Consider the following 19,910-nt stretch of genomic DNA (forward strand, 5'->3'; position numbering starts at 1 on the left):
CCACAGCACACCACAGTGCTGCTTAGATTATGTGAATCTTTCCAAAACAGCTGAAGACTTTGCAGGTTTCAGAAGGGAGAAGGGCAGGACAAGTTTGGGGGAAAATTTTTTCACAGTAAAGGTGGTGAGGCACTGGGACAGGTTGCCCAGAGAGGTGATGGATGCCCTGTTCTTGGAGACATTCAAAATCAGGCTGGCTGAGGCTCTGAGCAACATGGTCTATTGTAGGTGTCCCTGCTCATTGCAAGGGAGTTGGTCTGGACGGCTTTAAGGGTCCCTTCTGACTCAATTCTATGATGATGGAAAAGGGAGGAAGGAATTACCGGGTCATAACAAATCAAGCTGGAGATACAGGCCAGAGATGGCTTCCAATTCATAGCAATGTTCATCCTATTAGAGTTAATAGTTGCCTAAAAAACTGAAGAAGAAATTGAGAACACTCCTTTCAAGAATGCACAGTCATAGATCACGGAGCTGCATTACCAGAAAGCAAATGTATGCTTTTCTCAGCGGGTTCAAGTCTGAAACACACCGTGCTGTGTTAAGCATGGTTATCCTTTATTAGTACTGGGAGAAAAGATGGACCACTGACCTGGCAACTGCACGTACCAACAGCACCATGAAAGTGGAAAGCACCAGGAGTGCAGCTCTCATCTCCATTACGTATTTAAAGGCCATTTGCAATCCCACTCCCAAACTAACAAAGGGTTTAAACTAACAAAGGGTTTATTTAGGATGAGCAATACCCTACTCAATAGGGTTTAATTAGCAGGAAACATTGTAACTATAATTTCATTTGGCTATCACAGTGTGTTTGGTTCACTGGCTATATTTGTATATCCTTTTATAGGCTAATTTAGAGCAGCATGGAATAATAAAACTCATTCAGTGGAATTTTCTGTTCCAAAATAGAACACAGTCATTAGCAGAATGGATCAATTCCAGTAGATTTACTTTGCCAAGCTTTCTTAGAAAGAAACATGTTTATTACCATGTCACATGGAACAAAAATAAATTGAATGAGCAGAAAATAATTAATATTCTTGCAGGACATGAAATTTGACTCATCTGGCAGTCTTGTTCAAATTTTTGTATGGAATTTTTCTATTCATGTTCTATATTACTAATTTATCAATGGGCCAAGACAAACTGAATGAGTTTCAACTGGGCCAAGCATCAGGCCCTGCATTTTGGTCACAACAACCCCAGGCAACCCTACAGGCTTGGGGAGGAGTGGCTGGAAAGCTGCCTGATGGAAAGGGACCTTGGTGTACTGATGGACAGGCGGCTGAACATGAGCCAGCAGTGTGCCCAGGTGGCCAAGAAGGCCAATGGCATCCTGGCTTGGATCAGGAATGGCGTGGTGAGCAGGACCAGGGAAATCATCCTGCCCTGTACTTGGCACTGGTGAGGCCTCACCTCGAGTGCTGTGTTCAGTTTTGGGCACCTCAGTACAGAAAGGACATGGAGGTGCTGGAGCAGATCCAAAAAAGGGCAACAAGGCTGGTGAAGGGCTTGGAGAATATGGCCTATGAGAAGAGACTGAAGGAACTGGGGCTGTTCATCTGGGGAAAAGAAGCCTGAGGTGAGACCTTATTGCTCTTTTCCAACATCTGAAAGATGATTGCAGTGAGAGCAGGGTTGGACTCTTCTCGCTGGTGACAGGACAAGGGGAAATGGCCTCAAGTTGTGCCAGGATAAGTTCAGGTGGGATATCAGGAAAAACTTCTTTATAGAGAGGGTTATTAAACACTGGAATGGGCTGCCCAGGGAGGTGGTTGAGTCACCATCCCTGGATGTGTTTAAAACCATTTGGATGTGGTGCTCAGGGACATGATTTAGAGGAAAATTGTTAGAGTAGTATGGTTAGGTCATGGTTGGACTCGATGATCTTTAAGGTCTTTTCCAACCGGAGTGATTCTGTGATTCTAGGATTTGATTGAGCTAGATCTCTAGTTGTCAATGCAGGAAGCCTGCTTGTCAAGGGGATTTACTTGGAAATAGTTAAGTCATGTTAACATTCGTAATATCTTCTACTAGAAAAGAAGAAAAAGACGCTGTTGTATGTGGCACAAAAGTTTCTGATTGCACACTCTCCACTCTATCACATGATAGCCTCCCAGCAGCAGTGCATCTGGGCAGCTATGAGCTCGCATCGCTCCTCGGCTCCAGCACCTGACTGAAAGAGAGAAGCTGACCTGGTGTCATGGAGCATTCCTTGCATTCCAACTTACATTCAACTGGAAAAGATTAAGCGAGGCTGATTTTAAAGCTGTTCAAGCTGCTGGAAAACAAACAAACAAACCCACAACAATAAATAAGTCTGCATCTAGAAACTCCAACGTCACCATCTAAAGCAAAGCCCAGAGCTTTGTATAGCTTTTAAAATATGAGTGCTGCTATACAGCAATGGCTCGGAGACATTCTGAAGAGCAAAGCCTCATGGTTAGCCTAGACATCACTTTGCCAGAAAACCAAAAAAACCAAAAAAAACTTTGCTTATGCTGATGATCTACAAATTTCTGACACACAGTAGACAAAAGTTACAATACTGAATGATTCCTGACCAGCTTATTTTTATTTCCATTCCTAAGCATAGGAAAAATGCAGGTAGGAGAGCGTTCATAGAGGCAATTAGATTGTAATTGCCTCTATTGCTGAGTTCATTTATGAAAGCTTACTGAAAAGAGCAATGAGAAATGCAGAGTCCCCCCTCAGAATTCTAAGGATCATCTTCAAAAAGGAGATGGCTTCTCTGTGCCTTCAAACAGCCTTCACATTCACTGCAATCAAAGACTTGTTTGCTCTCAGAGGAATGAAGCAATTCACTAACTATATTCTCCTCAAGGAACATTTTCAATAGAAAGTCATCTTCACACAGTTTCAAATCCTGCTAACAGAGTGTTACATTTTGTAAAACTGACCCCTTTGACTGATTGAATTTACTAGAAGTGGGAAAGAAAGACACAAAACCATATTTTACTGAAGGTTTTATTGATGGCTAAAATGCTGTCACTTACATCAGGCAGACACTTTAATTCTTATCTAATAGGACCAACAAGATGCCTGTTAAAGATTTACTTCTGTAAGCCTTTAGGTTGCAAAATACACACTGTTCTGCACAACTTTTGGGCCCCAGCAAATGACAGCACTCTAGCTGTTAAGCTTGCATTATATGCTTTATTACACAGCAAAGAGTGATCTGAGAATTTATCACTTTCAGTGGTTACACATTCTTAAAAACTGTTACATTGAAAAAACCCATTTTCTTACCTCTGTGCAATTATGTACAGTATAAAACAAAACCCGAGGTTTGTGTTAGAAATGTTTATGATTTGATCATATTCAGGAGACATCAGATTTCATGGAATGTGTAAATTTTCTGAGATGAGCGTCCAATTCAAAATTACTTTAACTGACACTGCAGCATGGCACTTACCAGAAGCATGAAAAATATATTCCAAAGATCACATTTAGCTTTACCTTATGACTATGTGGGCAAATCTGATCTCACTGTGCATCCTACACAGTCAGATGTGTGTGCATCAGCTCATCGTCTTGGTGAACTTTGCATTACAGAAGCACTGAAATGAACTTTATTTTTTTAAATGAATCTTGATGTCTCAGATAGTATTTACACAAGTATATATGCTATTATTCACGTTAGTGAAAGAAAAAACAGCTGGGAAGGAAAGGAATGTGCAAATCAAATGGCAAAGAATACACTGAGAAAAAAACAAGTCTCACTGGAACTGGGACAGCGTATACAGAGCCAAAAGGGAAAAGTACAGTTCAAAACAATGGTGACACAGCCTTTCACTTCCAAACCACATCTTTAGCAACAGCACTACAGAGAACATTGTGGCAACTACTGCTCCTGTGCTAGTGGATTCCTTCAGGGAAGAAACACAGGCTCTGCAGAGGAATTTTCTTCTCTAAGTGACAAACAGTGGAAAAAATGATACCAAGTACAGAAAAGATGTGCAAGAACAGAGCAAAAACCTCTACTCACCCTTCTCCCAAGTTATCAAAACAGACACTTCTGTTAAAAACAGGTGACAACAACAAAAAAAAATACCCTCTTCCAAGTTATTCCTCTCCACACTGGTTTCCTATAGGAAATTAACTACAAGCAAGAAAATTCTATTTAACACCAAAATGCTTCATGGATTTCTGGAACAAAGCTTTAGCAACAGGTACGAAACACATATAGGCCATAATCTACATTTTCCCCCATTAAATTAATTAAAATGAAAACACATGTGATGATATAAAAGAAGTTTTGTAGTAGCAACCAAATAAAAGGTGTTTGATACAACCTGTAAATACCCTCTATTAGCATTCTTTTTTTTGTTTTTTAATAAAGAATTACCTATGTATTTTTCCCCATGCTCTAGGACAGCAAAAAAAACTAATGCTGTATGAGCAAGAAACTGCAGGCCAGGCAGATACCCAAAGAGAAGCAGGTTAAAGGGGGATTGTGCACATGACTGTAGTTCATTCTCTCCTTCCCATCTCCCCTTGGAACATCACTTCTAAACATCACAAGAAAATAAAACTTAATTTTTAAAATTCCTGAAAGTTATTTTAAGTAAACTGAAATTATTACGGTTGTTCATAAAGAGAATGTTTGTTTTGAATCCATATTTTTAAGAATTTTCTATTTTTCATAATTCTAAGAACACTATCATTCCCATCTTTTCCTATTTAGTTCTCAAGTGTAGCAATCTGAAGAACAAAGTTTAGTAGGTGATGAAGAACAATACTGACACCAAAGAGAAGCTGTAGCAAAGAGCATTACGTGGTTACTGCTAGTTGCATGACTGTTTGTAAACACAATGACATATTTGTCCCTTCAGAAGTATTAGTAAACTTTCAGGGTGTGTGCACATATGTGCATATACATGCTTTAAACCCTCTGTAAGATCACAGGGAGTCAAAAATAAATAAAATTAAGGCTGGAATCACTTAAGAGCTTTTCTTCAGACCTCAGTTTTAGAAGTTCCCTGTAATTGAATGTCACAAATACTTCAGATAACTTTCAGATAACTTTCTTGACAAATACCTTCAGATAACTTTCTTCAGAAAGAAAGCAAGATGTGATTATTAAGTCAACTGGTCTAGCCCAGTGCTAAGTAATATAATTTGACAGTGGCTTTCATTATTATCAGGTCCATTGAAAAATGAAATAAGTGAAGATATGAAGTCGCATATGAAAGCTTTCCTAGGGAAAGAAACACTTGGAAAATCAATTTCATTTAATCACAGCCACTGGGGATCGCCAGTGTGGTGCTTTCCAAGGAAACCACATTACTGTATTATCCCATTATCTTTATTGGTTAATCTATTATTCTGTAATTTAGCATATGTAATGTTCCATTACAGTATTTACTAAGCACATACACAGTAAACAACATTGGTCTAAAATCTAAAAGTGTCACTCAAGAAGTTTCCTGTAGATGGACTCTATGGTAAATTCAGTTACTTTTGGAGGAAAGCAAGGGTCTTGCAGAAAACCCAGCTCTCCGAATCTTTTCAGATTCACACTCAGTAGAGGCATATAAAAAAGTAACCACCTGCACATTTATCCTCTTCATGAACTATACATGCTCCACAAAGAGAAGGTTGACAGCTGCAACCTGTTTGCTGGGATTACACAACCAAAAAAAAGACAAAAAGGAAGAAATAAAATTTATTAGAAAACACACTGAAAAAGCAAAGATTTGCTGACTTCCTGCTCTTCTGTTGTAGGCAGAACATAATGTGACTGAAAGCTCTCAAAAAAGCCAGAAAAAAATTATAGCACAAGCATGTTGTCGCATTAAAATCGCTTCCTCTTGATAATTTCTGGTTTCCAGCTGATAGGATGAGTTTCTTCAGTCTGAAAGGGAAGAACAGAAGCTCCATAAGGAATTTTTTTTTTTTTTTTAACTCAAGACTAATCTGTAATGAGGGGTTAGTCTAAAATATTACTTACATAGGATATATATACTCTATGTTATACACAACATTACAGCTACCTAATTTAACCAAATTAAATTACATTATCATTCCTGTCTGAAAGACACAACAGAACTTGTTCCTGCCTTTTTTTTTTTTTTTTTTTTTTAGCAAAAAGCTGCCACTAGCAATTCAGAAAAAACTCCGTAGTGATCAAAGCACAGAAGCAGGAATTTCATAGTCAGTCCTTCCACTGACATACACAAATTTTGGCAAATGTCATAGTGCCTACTGTTTGCCCAGTAACAAAATGAGTTGCTCGAAATCTAACTCAATGCAGCAATCCCAAAGTTGAACAAAAAGCTTTAATAAACATTAAAAAAAAAAATCTTTACACTGTATACTTCAGTATATTATTTGTACTCTGATAACCTACAATCTATTCTCCTCTACATTGGTAAATAGACTCAGAGTTGAAAACATCAGTTTGAAAATATTCTACTTACTCTAAATGCCAGAAATTTGTCTTGGACAATTTTCAATCTGTATCATATACAGAAATATAATATACAAAATGTAATCTTCTTGCTAATTCATGTTTTAATGATTGCAATACAAAATCCCTTAGCACCTTCAAAACACAAAATACACTATCATTTTGGGTAGATTTATCCAAATTTTATCGTAAATGATTTGTGTAGAAGAGCTGATGGACATGCAGCTTATTTGCTCTATAGCAGTCGATAAGAAATTAAGAGGAAGCTGCTGCCCTCTTCAGATTTATGCATATACATTATTTTCTATTTTCTATCTATTAATATACAAATATTAATAGAACAGATTCAACAAGGGTGTACACATGTTCCTTGCTGATGTGCCTAAAATTTATTTCAAATCTGTTGATTTCATGAAAATACATAAAAGAGACACTTTGACATACCGCAGTATCATCTTCTTTATATACTTTTATGGTTTTATCAGCTTCAGCAGTTAGCAATCTGCTTTCAGACTGGTCAAAAACACAAGCAAATATTCCTGATTCACTGTCCAAAGAGCCTGGCTGTACAGCTGCGTGTACTCTTTGGAAATTGTATCCAGTTCTCCAGTCCCAGAGATGCATAGTACCATTATCAGCTAAAAATAAACCAAAGCAAACATAATTAGTATTACTCCCAGTTAATTTCTACCATTTTTCTAAAAACAGTCTTGTGATCAAGTTTCCACAGCCACTTTTCATAATGTTTGTTTCATAGTCTCTTCATTGCACATGTCTGAGCAACACAATACCAGTCTTGTAGTGAAGAGCTCTATGAGCCCAAAACTGAAAGCAACACTCAAAGTACAACAGGGACACAGAATTGTCTGTGTTGGAAGGGACCTATAAAGGCCATCTAGCCAAGCTCCCGTGCAAAGAACAGGGACACCTACAGCTAGACCAGGTGGCTCAGAGCCCGTTCAGCCTTGAATGGAAAGGGCATCCACCACATCTTTGGCAAACTGTTCCAGTGCCTCACCACCCAACTGTAACAAATTTCTTCCTTATATCCTATCTAAAGCTCCCCTCTTTCAGTTTGAAACCATTTCCCCTTGTCCTACCACAATAAAACCAGCTAAAGAGTCTGTCCCTTCTTATAGCTCCCCATAAGATACTGGAAGGCCACTCTCAGTCTCCCCGAAGCCTTCTCAGCCCCAGCTCTCTCAGCCTGTCCTCACAGAAGAGGTGTTCCATCCCTTGGATCATTTTTGTGGCCCTCTTCTGTATATGCTCCAACAGGTCCACATCTCTCCTGTACTGAGGACTTCACATGTGCAAGCAATACTCCAAGTGAGGTCTCACCAGTACAGAGCAGAGGGGCAGGATTACCTCCCTGGACCTGCTGGCCATGATTCTTCAGATGCAACCCAGGATACAGTTGGCTTTCTGGACTGCAAGGGCACATAACATCATATAAGGTTTCCTGTTTTCCTTAGTTAAGAAGGAAGATTGATCTTGTTTAAGTAGGGTGGTGAAGCTTCCTCAGAATCTCATCCCATTCTGAATCAAATAACCCATAAGGCAGTACGTTGCTTTGGAAGCAAAGAAAGGACTGGCATTCTCAACATTAAGTTCTCTGTACAGTAGCTCCATTAAAATTGAGATATCCAATTGATATGCCTCCAAGGAAATTACAGCCATTAAGGAACCTGTTAATGAGACATACACCTACCAGTTGTAGAGGTTCTATTTCAAATATCAGTCTAAACCACTGCTGCTGCAATGGCTAGTGGCAGCAGGATATTCATAGCAATGTGAAATATGTATTTGGAAGGATGCTCTCAAAGCAATTTTTTTTTCAATTAAAAAACAATTTTACCCCAACAGCATTATTTAGCCAAACCAAATCTACTAAAACTTTCCTTTCTTCACAGTTGCCAGCTAGACAAGAAATCTGTATATTTCAAGAGGGTGTTTTCAAGGAAAGACACTTTAAGGTAACCTCAACTTATTTTAAGTCAGCCCAAACTTCTTTAAGGTTGCTGTAAATAGCATGGAGATGTAGAAGGGGATGAGGATTATATTCAAATTTTAGTTTTCTAAAAATTCACAGATAATCACTAAAATAACAGTTTTAGTTTGTTTGTTTAGTGTAAAGAAGTAATAGGTTTTCTGAACGCCTCAACAGTGCTAACAAAAAAGTCTACAAGGACCTTTTATAAATGCCTTCAAAATAATACAGAACCAAATACGAGATCAGTCCAGTATTTGGTAAAAGTTTATGCTCTCACTGTGAATGCACCAGTTGTCAAATAGATCTCTGACAGAATTTTAAAACCAAGAGTCCCCTTCATACGCAGTTAAAAACATAGCCACAGTTTAGTACAGTAGGCTGACAATATAATTAGCTACCTTCCACAACTCCTACTTAATGCATTTCCATTTCACTCCCCAACTCTAGACTACATGACACACTGTATCAAATGGGGTCAAACCCAGGTTGAAACAATGAGCTATAAACGAGCTGTTCCAAGAACAGTTGCTTTTCTTAAGAACCTGCTTCTGAGAAACCCCATGAAATCTGTCTTAAACTGAAAAGTTAATTGAGTTGTTTACAACTAAGTGAAAGATCGGACAAACAAAACCAAGAGGTAAAAGCTCAGGCCCTGTTAGTAATTTGGAGCAATATAGTATCACCTCCTAATTTACTGTGATATACATTTAAGAAACTTTAAAACAACCAAACAAATGTATGCACACAACTCAAGGACGTGATCGGATTTAAACAGCACAACAAGCTTTCTATATCCTCCATCCATCCTCACTGCATAAACATGTCACCAACAGAGCAGCCAATATGACAGATGTGTCCTAGTCAGCTTCCAATTTCCAGTCTTCTGAGGGGATATTAAACAATTCAAACTCATGAGATCACATAGGATGGACTCCGCAGACTTGTACATTTCAGACTGTGAAAGCAGTTACATTTTTGGGCATGCAGCACCAAAAAATATAAGGGATTCTTCTTCTTTCAAAATGAAGATGTAGGCTATAGCAGGTTCATAAGCCCAAGAGCTAAGGGACCATCCTGACCTCAAGGACCTTCAGTCATATGTACACTTGGAGAAGTAAGTGGGAAGGAATACGAATGTGCATTTCTCATTTACCTCCTGAGACCAAAACTCCATCTGAATTTACAGTCAATGTGTTGATAATAGCATTGTGACCAGACAGGTTCTGAATGAAGTTTCCATCTGGGAATTTCCACTGCTTAATGTTATCTGGAGAACCAGATGCAAATGTATAACTGAAAGAAAATAAGCACAGTAAATTGAAAATATATAAGGGGATATAAAAGTTTTCTTCGGACAGCAAGAAAGCTAATCTTTTTGTTTGTTGTTATTCTGAGAAATTCAGTAGAAGGGCATCATCAGCAAAGGTATCAGAGGGGAAAACAGGTTTTGGTTTCCAAAGCCACACAAGCAAGGATAAAGCACTGCAAAAAAAGTGAATTCTATGCAAATCTGTTTTCTCCATTGTCTTAATGGTAATTTATCTGAAGAAACATGGGAAGCATCAAAACAGAGTTATCTTAACCTAAAGCATTGCAAACAATACCTGCTTCAAAGCTTAAATATCCACAAGAAAGGTTTTTTTTTTTTTTTTAAGGCTACCTAGATTGAAACATCTTGAGCAATGAAGCACATATTACAAAAAAAAAATCACTTTATATTAATCACCACCTCCTTTAGCAATATTTACACCTGTGAAATTTTACAAAAACATGTCTCTTTCTGCTAATAATAATTCAGTTACATACATTATTATTAGCTTTATCATGCCCAGCATTGCTCATTTTTCAAGGAGCATGCCAAAGCACATGCATAAGAAATTCTGTGGACTGTAATATATTCTGGGTATGAGAACCAATTCCTGGGAAGCCAAGAGCTACAAAAATAGCTTACTGATATATACATTTTTAAAGTATTATATGCTTTCTGGTTTTTTTGTTTGTTTTTTGTTTGGTTTGTTTTTTTCTCATTATTATGCCCTGCTACTCCTAATCAGGCTCACACTGGCTTTCTAGCACCTCGCCATGAATTATGAGAGGGTAAAAGAATGAGGAAAACTTACTGTCTTGGATGTAGTATTACTGCTCTTACAGATTTCTTATGGTTTGTTAAAGTAACACGAGTTTTTCCTGCCACTAAATCCCAAAGCCGTATGGTAGTATCGTGACTGCCTGCAATGAAATAAAAAAAGCACTATTTATTCTATCTTTATTATTGTTCTCATAAAACAGACAAAACCTTATATTTGAAAAATATAAAATTATTGATATGTTAGGAAACTATGGCATTAATTCCATTTCAGAAGAGAAGGATACTGAGCTGTAATAACTTTTTACAGAGCTTGAAATTCAAAGAGAAATATGTAGTTCAGCAGGGCATTTTCACAGCCAGATAAACTACTGCCCTTTGTTCCCCTCCAGAGAAAAATGTGGCAGAGCAGGCCCTGGATGCCAGCCCATCCAAACACAGGCCTGATCTTCTTTGAATGCCTTGGGTGACAGAGCTCAGGGCAAGGAATTTACCTTCCATCCTTCCAGTATCTGAGAAATCCCCTACTTATGGATCCCTGCTGCTGCAGCTACAATTTTGACATAATGGAAAAGATGCACTTTTTATGAACTGGGCATGGGAAATACAGAAAGACATTCATACAATACATAACTATATTTCCTTATGTCATACTATTAATGGTATAGTTAACCACTGCACGGCCCATTTTCAAAAGAAAGCTAATGAGAAATGAATGTAATAAATGAACAAGGAGAAAAGGCTTGAACCTCACAGAAACACATGACAAATACAGATAAGATTGGGTTTATTGCTTATGATATTTGCAAAATCATCTCCACTCTACCTGTAACCACTTGTGGTTCTGCAGCTTGGCACTTCACTGTTGCTACAGCATTTGTGTGTCCTGAGAGCGTGTGCACACTAGCTTTTGTCCTCACATCCCAAATCTATGAAATCACAGTAAAAAAAAGAAGCAAATAGGCCAAGAAGGGTGTGTATGTTACGAATGTTAGACACTGTAATTGATTATGCTAATCAATAGCTATATGTTTAGGTATTTACATTGTTTTGTTCACCAAGCAGTTCATCACAAAATGAACTGCCCCAATGGGTAAATTTCAAGGGGAGAAGGGAGCCTACCTTTAAATCCCTAGATATGCACATAAATCACACAGAGTAATCATGTATATTTAGGGAGTCTATCTAGTAAATTAAGGAATAATTTGGAGTACAATTTTTGGGGTACAATTGAAGGCTTAGTTTTTTAATCTACAAAGGAAGACAAAGTTAACTTGAACTGTCATGTTTTCCTTTTAATATATGTCCTTAGTTCCTGTTAACTAATCCCTTCTACAAATGGAAGATATTACAACACAAAGTTATACTTACTCGTGCTGTTGAATCTCTGCTACATGTTACCAGGACATCTATTGTTGGGTGCAAGTCTAAACCATAGACAGCACTTAAATGACCGTGGTAATGTCTGATAACCTAAATGAATAAAAAACATATCTTTTAACCAAATATTTAAAATAATATTTCAAATGCTTTTGTTTTTATATTTGCCACTACCAATTAATTCCAATTTAAGAAACTACAGCTTACCTTATTGTATTCAAGATCCCAGCATTTTACTTGTTTGTCTTCTCCACAGGAAAAGAGGTAAGGACTTCTTGCACTTACTATCACACCTCGTACAGTACTAATGTGTCCCGTCAAAGACAATTTCAACTTGCCACTAGCAAGGTCCCAAATCTGCACCAAAACAGGTATTTTGAGGTAGACAATTAGAAGCTACAGAGCAATAGTGTGGGCAAACAGTCCAGGTAAGATGCAGTAAGGTCAATTAATATTAAAAATCACAGTAACTGAAACATTTCCTCTCCAGCTACTAACATACAACAAATGAAATCTCAAGCATTAGCAATACTCCATAAATTTTTTTGCATTTGTGACTGAAGTAAAAGAAAAATATTTTGCAGCTCTGTGCACAGCATTCTGTGTATACCAACTGAGACTTTTTTTCCAAGGGTTATAGAAATTATTTTTATAAATCAAGAAGTAAAACAAAAATAAAACCTCCAAAGCTTCATTTGCTAGTAACTTCATCCAACCTCTTACCTTAATAGTTCTGTCAGCAGAGCCAGTAACAAACCACTGATTTCCTGGTTCTACCGCAATGCATCTCACCCAGCCCAAGTGACCACTGATAACCTTCAGAAAAAGAAAAAAATTCCTAAATCTGAAATAACACCCACATATTACACAGTACAGCTTCCATTGCAACACTGGAATGTGTTAGAATTAGCTAAGAAACACATGCTCTGCAAAAACAAACAAACAAAAACCCAACCAAATCTCAAACTAGGTCTGAAGAGAGCATTATTTTTACTTCTACTTTAGTTAAATGATGAGATCTCTGGAAATTTACATGCCCTACACCACACTTGGGAAACTTGCAATAGAGAAAGTCTCTGCTCCTATAAAGAAGTTTCTACAACCATAACATGATGCTCCAACACACGCAGTTTTGCAGACTGCACTGAAGTGTAATTTCTCTTAATTTCCATATAGAGCATGGTCTAACACTGTTGTATGCAGAATCAACACATATTCCTCTGAGTTCAAGTGTTTTTCAGAAAAGCTGCTTTTAACAATTAGCTCTGTATTTATCTAACACTACTGCATTCTGAAGATTTTTCTGAAGCTCTGTTTATACAGAGTATTATATTTAGATGAACAGTGCTAAAACAAAACCCTAACAGAACTTAATTCACACATTTTCACATTTGTGTTCACATTGTAAGTTTGCAACTTACTCTGTACAGTTTCCAAGGTGGATGCCACTGAGGCTTGGGCATGGTTGGAGCCTTCTTTGGTACTAATGCAGAAGTTTTGGTTCCGCCAGCTTCCATCATAGCCTGTAAATGAAAAATTACACCTTTCAAGTAAGGTAAGTATTTCATAACTTAACTCTTCAAGTAAAATTTAAAACCTTCTTGCCCTGACATCTCAACACCAATGAAGTTTAGGTAGCAAAGAGATCTCCACACAGTACAGAAATGAAACCAAAAAAGTACCTGCCAATATTTCACATTAGACGTGCAATAAACTCACCACAGACATCCCAGGAGGCTGTGAACGCTCAGATATCCCAGCATGTCTGTAAATCTCACCTACACCAGCAGCTGTCCGATTTGCATCCAACCTAGATTGAATGAAAACAGTCAACTGACTGAAATCAACTCTGTATTTTAAAAAGTAAGTGATAAGGTATCACAGAGCACTGTCTAACTGAGTCTTGAATATCTCCAAGGATGGAGACTGCACAATCTCTCTGGGCAGCTTGTTCCAGTGTCTGATTAACTCAACATACAAGTAGTACCCACAAACCAAGCCCCTCGTTTTATCTGCTATTTAATCTAAATTCCCCATTCTCCCCCTTCTGTCCATTGCCTCTAACAACAGTCAAGAAAAAACTGCTACACCAAGATGATGTCTGACCACCTTAAAATCATACCACAGAATGGCTTAAGTTGGAGGGGATCTTAAAGGTCATCTAGTTCCAACCCTCTGCCATGGGCAGGGTTGCCAACCACTAGATCAGGTTTTCAGATATTTTATAAAGCTGAATATTCAAAGTACTTTGTTTTGCCTTGTAATTCTTGTAGATTACGCAAACATGAATGAAGTAACGCAGCAGTACCTGGACTGAGAAGCAGGAAGAGATACAGCTAAGGACTGAGCTGCAGATTCACTAGGCATCCTCTGGATCTTAGTATCTGCTGTCAGAGCCACACCTTAAAAAAAAACAGCACAGCAAAAGCAAAGACAACCATTAAAAAGAAAATTCAGGAAAATGTATTACATAACACATTTACTCACACACACACCTGTGTAAAAGGACATATCATGCACTTGTAATATTAAACACCATCATTCAGTGCTATTTTTCCAAAGGGGAGTCAAATCTACAGTAATTTTTAGTTTGGTCCAAATCCATTCCGTCATGATTCTACTACCTCCAGGGGCACACAATTTCTAGAGTAGAAAATAATATGATTCTGTCATCAGAAATGAAACAAACTTATCTAGTAACAGTTCTGCTTTTTATCCAGCCTCAGCCATTGTGAACTCCAAACACCACAGAAACAATATTTTGACAAGTATTTGCTGCCTTGCCCTTTCAGCACTATTTATTTCTATACAGTCTCTACATAACTGTATAGTAATAAATACTATACTATAGATACCCTGCAGCAGTGCAGGACTATGAAAGATTTACTCCTAATGAGGAGAGCATTTCAGACTAAAGCTTGCAATCTCTACTCTCATCCTAAGAAGAGTAGGTTAATTTAGGAAAAACAAACAAACAAAAAAAAAACAACCAAACACCCTAAACCATTTTTCAAAGTATATCTTTCAGTTCTCTGTTTTTTTCCCTAGCCAATGTTCTGGCAGTTGACCACAAAGATAATATCCGTGTCAGATGCCAAGGCTAAAACAAGAAACAACAACAAAAAACATTTCAGTTTAACTCTGACATATCTGATTCAAACACAGAATTTTACTCACCAGGCCCAGGTGGATATGGATGTGTGCCAGTTATCACATACTCCAGTTCTTCTCCTAAAGATCAACAAAATAATGCATTCAAACAAAAATTGAGTACAACAGAGTAGGTGATGCAAAGCAGTAGAAACAGAAGCAGAAGCAATTACTTCTAATGTATTACACTTACAAACCTCTTATTTACATTGATTTTATTTGTTCTGGTTATTTCAGATTTCTAGAGTTCAGTCTTTTAAAAACAGTAGCACCATTTGTTACCAAAAGGAACAATGTCCCATGAGAAAGAAGCTCATGCTGTCAAAGATGCTTTCTGAAAAAGATGGAAGAAGAGCCAACTACACAAGCATTATGATTGTCTGACACAAGCCACTCAAGGACAGTAAACTGTGCCTGACATTGGAAAAGAAAAACGCAAGCGAAAGTTTGTTTCTTTAAAATATTTTCCAGTCTCTCAATGTTTTTCAGTCACAGAATATTTTCAATAGAAGTGTTTTGTAAGATAAATCCTCAGCTAAAATAAAAAGTCAGTTGACATTCTCTAGAAGTTTCTATACAGATCAGCCCAATGCATACTTATTTTATATAACCAAATCAGAGTGTTTTTCAACTAATGATTTTTCTGTTTTAATAGTTGCACAGTTAAAGGAAGTCTGAACAAATTAAATGAAACAAACAAAAATAAACAACAAAACGACATGTCCTCAACCATTTCTAATGGCTTTGTAATACCCAAATACAGCACACACCAGCATTACCTTAAAACATGCTTGTTTTACTAATTAGTTAAGTCTCCTACTATTTCCTTGCGGAAACAAACGTTCTCCTTGTTTTGAATCTCTCAACTCTTGTGATGCTAGCAAGGAAAACACCAAAATTATTTTTATTTCCTTCTACATCCAACAGATTAACAATGCAACCTTCAGACAGAAATCTAGTGAGACTATGACAAAACAAAGAACAAACACAGTACTAGGAATAACGAACCTTCATTTCCAGAATACTGTTTATGTCCATACGGATCCCCAGTGGCTGGGCCTCCTTTCTCTCTCATGTTTTCCTTAAGAGTAGGCATGTGCAACACTGAGCCGTACTCAGTACGCAGCTTGACTGCCATCTTTACTTTGTGGCTGTTGGAAGAACAGAGCACAATCCCCATCAAACCCTGCTATTAAGTTTTGAAATATTTTAAAACCAGGAAACACCTAATACAGCTAACATTACAATCTTCATGTTTTTTTTTTAATTCCCTTAACTGCTAATTGCACTAAACATCTGAACTTCCTACTTGGATAGAGCCACCACTAACAAAATACAACTCAGCCACAGTACTCACCTTTCATCATCTAATGGTACAGGCTTGGCATTATCAGCTACAAACATATCATGTGTTCTCTTCAAAGATCTGAACACAAGTGTGTGCACAGAGTGCTTCTGGACTTCCTAAAATAAAAGAAAGCATATTTAAATAAACTTAGCCATGCTCAAATGGAAAACTGAAATCTGAAAAATAAATTGAGTAGCAATTTCAGACTTACATATAACTCTGTTCACGTCAAAGAAAACACTGTTCCTCTTAGAAACCAAGAATTTAAGTCTGTTAGCTGTTTTAATTCAACATCTACTCAAAATAAAACCCACTTTCTCAGAAATGACAAGCCAGAAACTTTTTGCACTACCATCTATACAATATATGAATGTGTTTCTCTTTCATGTTTTCTAGATGTTGTTATACATAAACAACAAAGTACCTGATTCTGAAAACACTCGTTTACTGCACTACCTCCATAAAAATGAACAAAGGCGATTCTCAGTTGCTGCACAATGTTGCTCTATGTAAGCACAGTGCAATTTACTACAAGAAGTAATCTTGGGATCAAATAAGACAAAGCTTCTCATCCTTTCAAAATTATCTTTGTTACTAAAAGCAAATCATAGTTAATATCTCAGCCAGGGCCAAATGAGTGAAATTTACAGCTATTAACTTACACAGAATATTTACTTAGCATCACATAATTCAGGTTTTAATTCCTACCTTCCTCCCAGGGCACAAAAAAATAAATAAATCTAATCAGAATACGAGCCTCTTTGCTCAGTATACAAAACTGAAACTCTTTGTACTTGTTCTGCACGTCACAAATAGCAGCAACAAACTGTAAGCCACGTTAAGAACTTCTGGCTCCAGAATCATTCAGTTGCCAGGCCTCCATGCTCCATACACTGGGGTTTCCTCCACTGAGCTCTGCTTTCCTGCCCTGGATGCTGTTCGCCCACTCATCGACCCATTCTGCCACACTTTATACTCCCCTAACTCAGCAGGCCTGCACGAAGCTTTTTGCTCAGGAAGGTCCTGCAAAATCTAGATACCAAATTAAAAAAAAAAAAAAATGTAATAGGGCTAGGAAGCTAGGAATTCCATGCGACTGAAAAAAGCAGCAGGAATTATAGTAGCAAACAACTGCTTATCGCAACAGGAGCGGGTGGCCAGCAGGGACAGGGAGGTGATTGTTCCTCTCTATTCTGCTCTTGTGAGGCCCTATCTGGAGTACTGTGTCCAGATCTGGAGCCCCCACAACAAAAAAGACAGGGAACTGTTGGAGAGGGTCCAGATGAGAGCCACAAAGATGATCAGGGGACCGGAGCACCTCCCCTACAAAGACAGGCTGAGGGGGCTTGGCTTGTTCAGCCTGGAGAAAAGAAGGCTGCGGGGTGACCTCATTGTAGCCTTTCAGTACCTAAAGGGAGCCTACAAACAGGAGGGGAATCAACTCTTTGAAAGAGTAGATAACTGCAAGACAAGGGGAAATGGTTTTAAGTTAAAGGAGAGAAGATTTAGGTTGGACATCAGGGGGAAATTCTTTACAGAGAGAGCGGTGAGGTGATGGAACAGCTGCCCAGAGAGGTTGTGCATGCCCCGTGCCTGGAGGTGTTCAAGGCCAGATTGGATGGGACCCTGGGCAGCCTGGTCTAGCATTAAACGAGGAGGTTGGTGGCCCTGCATGTGTCAGAGGGGTTGGAGATTCATGATCCTTGAGGTCCCTTCCAACCCTGGCCATTCTGTGATTCTGTAATACCTCCACAATTAGAGCTAAACATCCACAGATAGTTTTGGACGGTGATGACACTCTGCAAAAAGACTACTACACGGGGCAGCTACTCGGCATCTTATGTGCTCCTACCAACAGCATTTCAGAAACAGAAGAACCGAGCTGCCACAGGCCTTAGAGCCCGCGACCCCGCACCGCCGCCAGGAGACCAGCGACAGGCCCCGCCGGCCTCCCGCGAGCAGCAGGAGTGGCCCGGCCAGGCAGAGGCACGGCGCCGGACCGTCCCCACAACGACGCGGCGTGAAGAACCGCCAAGGGCCCGCCTACCCACCCCGCGAACCCCCGCCCGCCCTCACCTCCACCATGGCGCCGTCGCTCCCCGCTCCCCGCCGACAGCTATGGAGGCACTTCCGGCGCCTGCCTGTACCTCACCGGAAGTGACGCGCTGAGAAGGCGCCGGGCTGCGCGCCCCGAGGCGCTGTGGAGGTTGGAGCCCTGCGCGGGCTGCAGCCAGGGGTCCGCAACGCCAGAGGGCGATGTTGCGCTTGAGGAGGATCCCGGGCGCGCGGTGGGCGGGGACGTGCGGTGGGTTCGCCTGCCCACGTCACGTGACTGCGGTCGCTTTCTTTAACGTACAGCCTTGGCGCTTTTTTTTTTTTTCCCCAAAGCCCTGTGGTTACTCTCTGTTTTGATAAGTGAGGATTCCCCTCAGAAATTTATTAGGGATGGAATCATATCCCTCGATGTCCTGGAAACGCTTTAGAAAATCAAAGGTCCAAGTTTATCTGTGTTACACATATGCATTATTTCATTTCCTAGCAGGTTAATTCTGAGTTGTTGTTAAACCGTGCCAACAATATTCACTAAAATATTCATTGTCTTTTTCAAATGCAGTTACTTGGTGTGTTCTTGCGTGTCAGCTCTAGCTGTAGTTCCAGGAAGAACACGCTTTGTCATTCCTTACACTAATGGAAAGATGAAAGGCGCGTTGCGTGCATTCCGGTGCTGCCTTAATGACCAAAGTAGTGCCCCCCCCGTACGTGCTTACAGATTTGCTAACTCCCAGAATATGCAGATAACGTTAATTCTCATTTACAAGAAACCTTTGAAATAATTTGTTACCAGTAAAGGGAAGGAAAGAGGACACCTGAGATGAACATCTCATTCTAGAGCAATCGTGTCACAGTATGACATGTACAATACCAGCGGGTTCAAAGGACGTTTCTACATTGACTGCTAACAACTGGATTCCATTCAAAATTACATTTACTGATAGCAGTCCAAGAAGGCCCTGTTCCCCCTCACCAAAACTACCTCTGGGACGTGTTCAGGCTGGAGGAGCCAACATACAAGGATGGGGTTTGTGTAAAGAGCGTTGCACCGTGGGCACATGATTTGGCAAAGCAAACCTGAGAAGCAGCACACAAAATTTCATTCTTAAAAACACACACACATACCTCTGCCAGTAAGCAGCTCTCCAGGACAAAAGCAGTGTACAAAGAAGTGTCCCGGAACACCATCGGGGCAGTGCTTTCTTTTCGTAGATCCTCATAGCAGATTTGTTGTAGTATCACCACTATGTGAATTCAGGAAGAACTTCTCATTAACCGTGTGAGCTAGGGAGGAAGTGAAGAAAACACAAGGAAAAAAGTGTTCTATTTGGAGAGAGAGCCTCCTTGACACCATTTTTAGAAGATTAAACCATATTCTTGGTTGTTCATAAGGCTTTATCCAGTCCTTACACACTCTCGGCCTAGCTGTAACAGTTGCAAGCATCAAAGCCTTGGCACAATAGGC

At 39.2% G+C, this 19,910-nt stretch overlaps 1 protein-coding gene across 1 annotated transcript; it reads right to left on the bottom strand.

The window, feature by feature from the left end:
• Positions 1–2,966: 2,966 nt before the first annotated feature.
• On the bottom strand, positions 2,967–18,575 carry PLRG1 (pleiotropic regulator 1). The gene is made up of 15 exons (XM_090138418.1): positions 18,470–18,575; positions 16,403–16,509; positions 16,054–16,196; positions 15,073–15,126; positions 14,204–14,297; positions 13,615–13,705; positions 13,317–13,418; positions 12,619–12,711; positions 12,103–12,252; positions 11,887–11,988; positions 11,342–11,444; positions 10,550–10,658; positions 9,583–9,722; positions 6,881–7,074; positions 2,967–5,881 (listed from the first exon to the last, which is right to left on the bottom strand). The coding sequence occupies exons 1-15, from the start codon at positions 18,476–18,478 to the stop codon at positions 5,822–5,824; spliced, it is 1,551 nt and encodes a 516-aa protein (XP_089994544.1). The 5' UTR covers positions 18,479–18,575; the 3' UTR covers positions 2,967–5,821.
• Positions 18,576–19,910: the final 1,335 nt, after the last annotated feature.

Source organism: Phasianus colchicus, chromosome 4, assembly GCF_987193195.1.
Source record: "Phasianus colchicus chromosome 4, bPhaCol1.hap1.1, whole genome shotgun sequence".
Taxonomy (NCBI): domain Eukaryota; kingdom Metazoa; phylum Chordata; class Aves; order Galliformes; family Phasianidae; genus Phasianus; species Phasianus colchicus.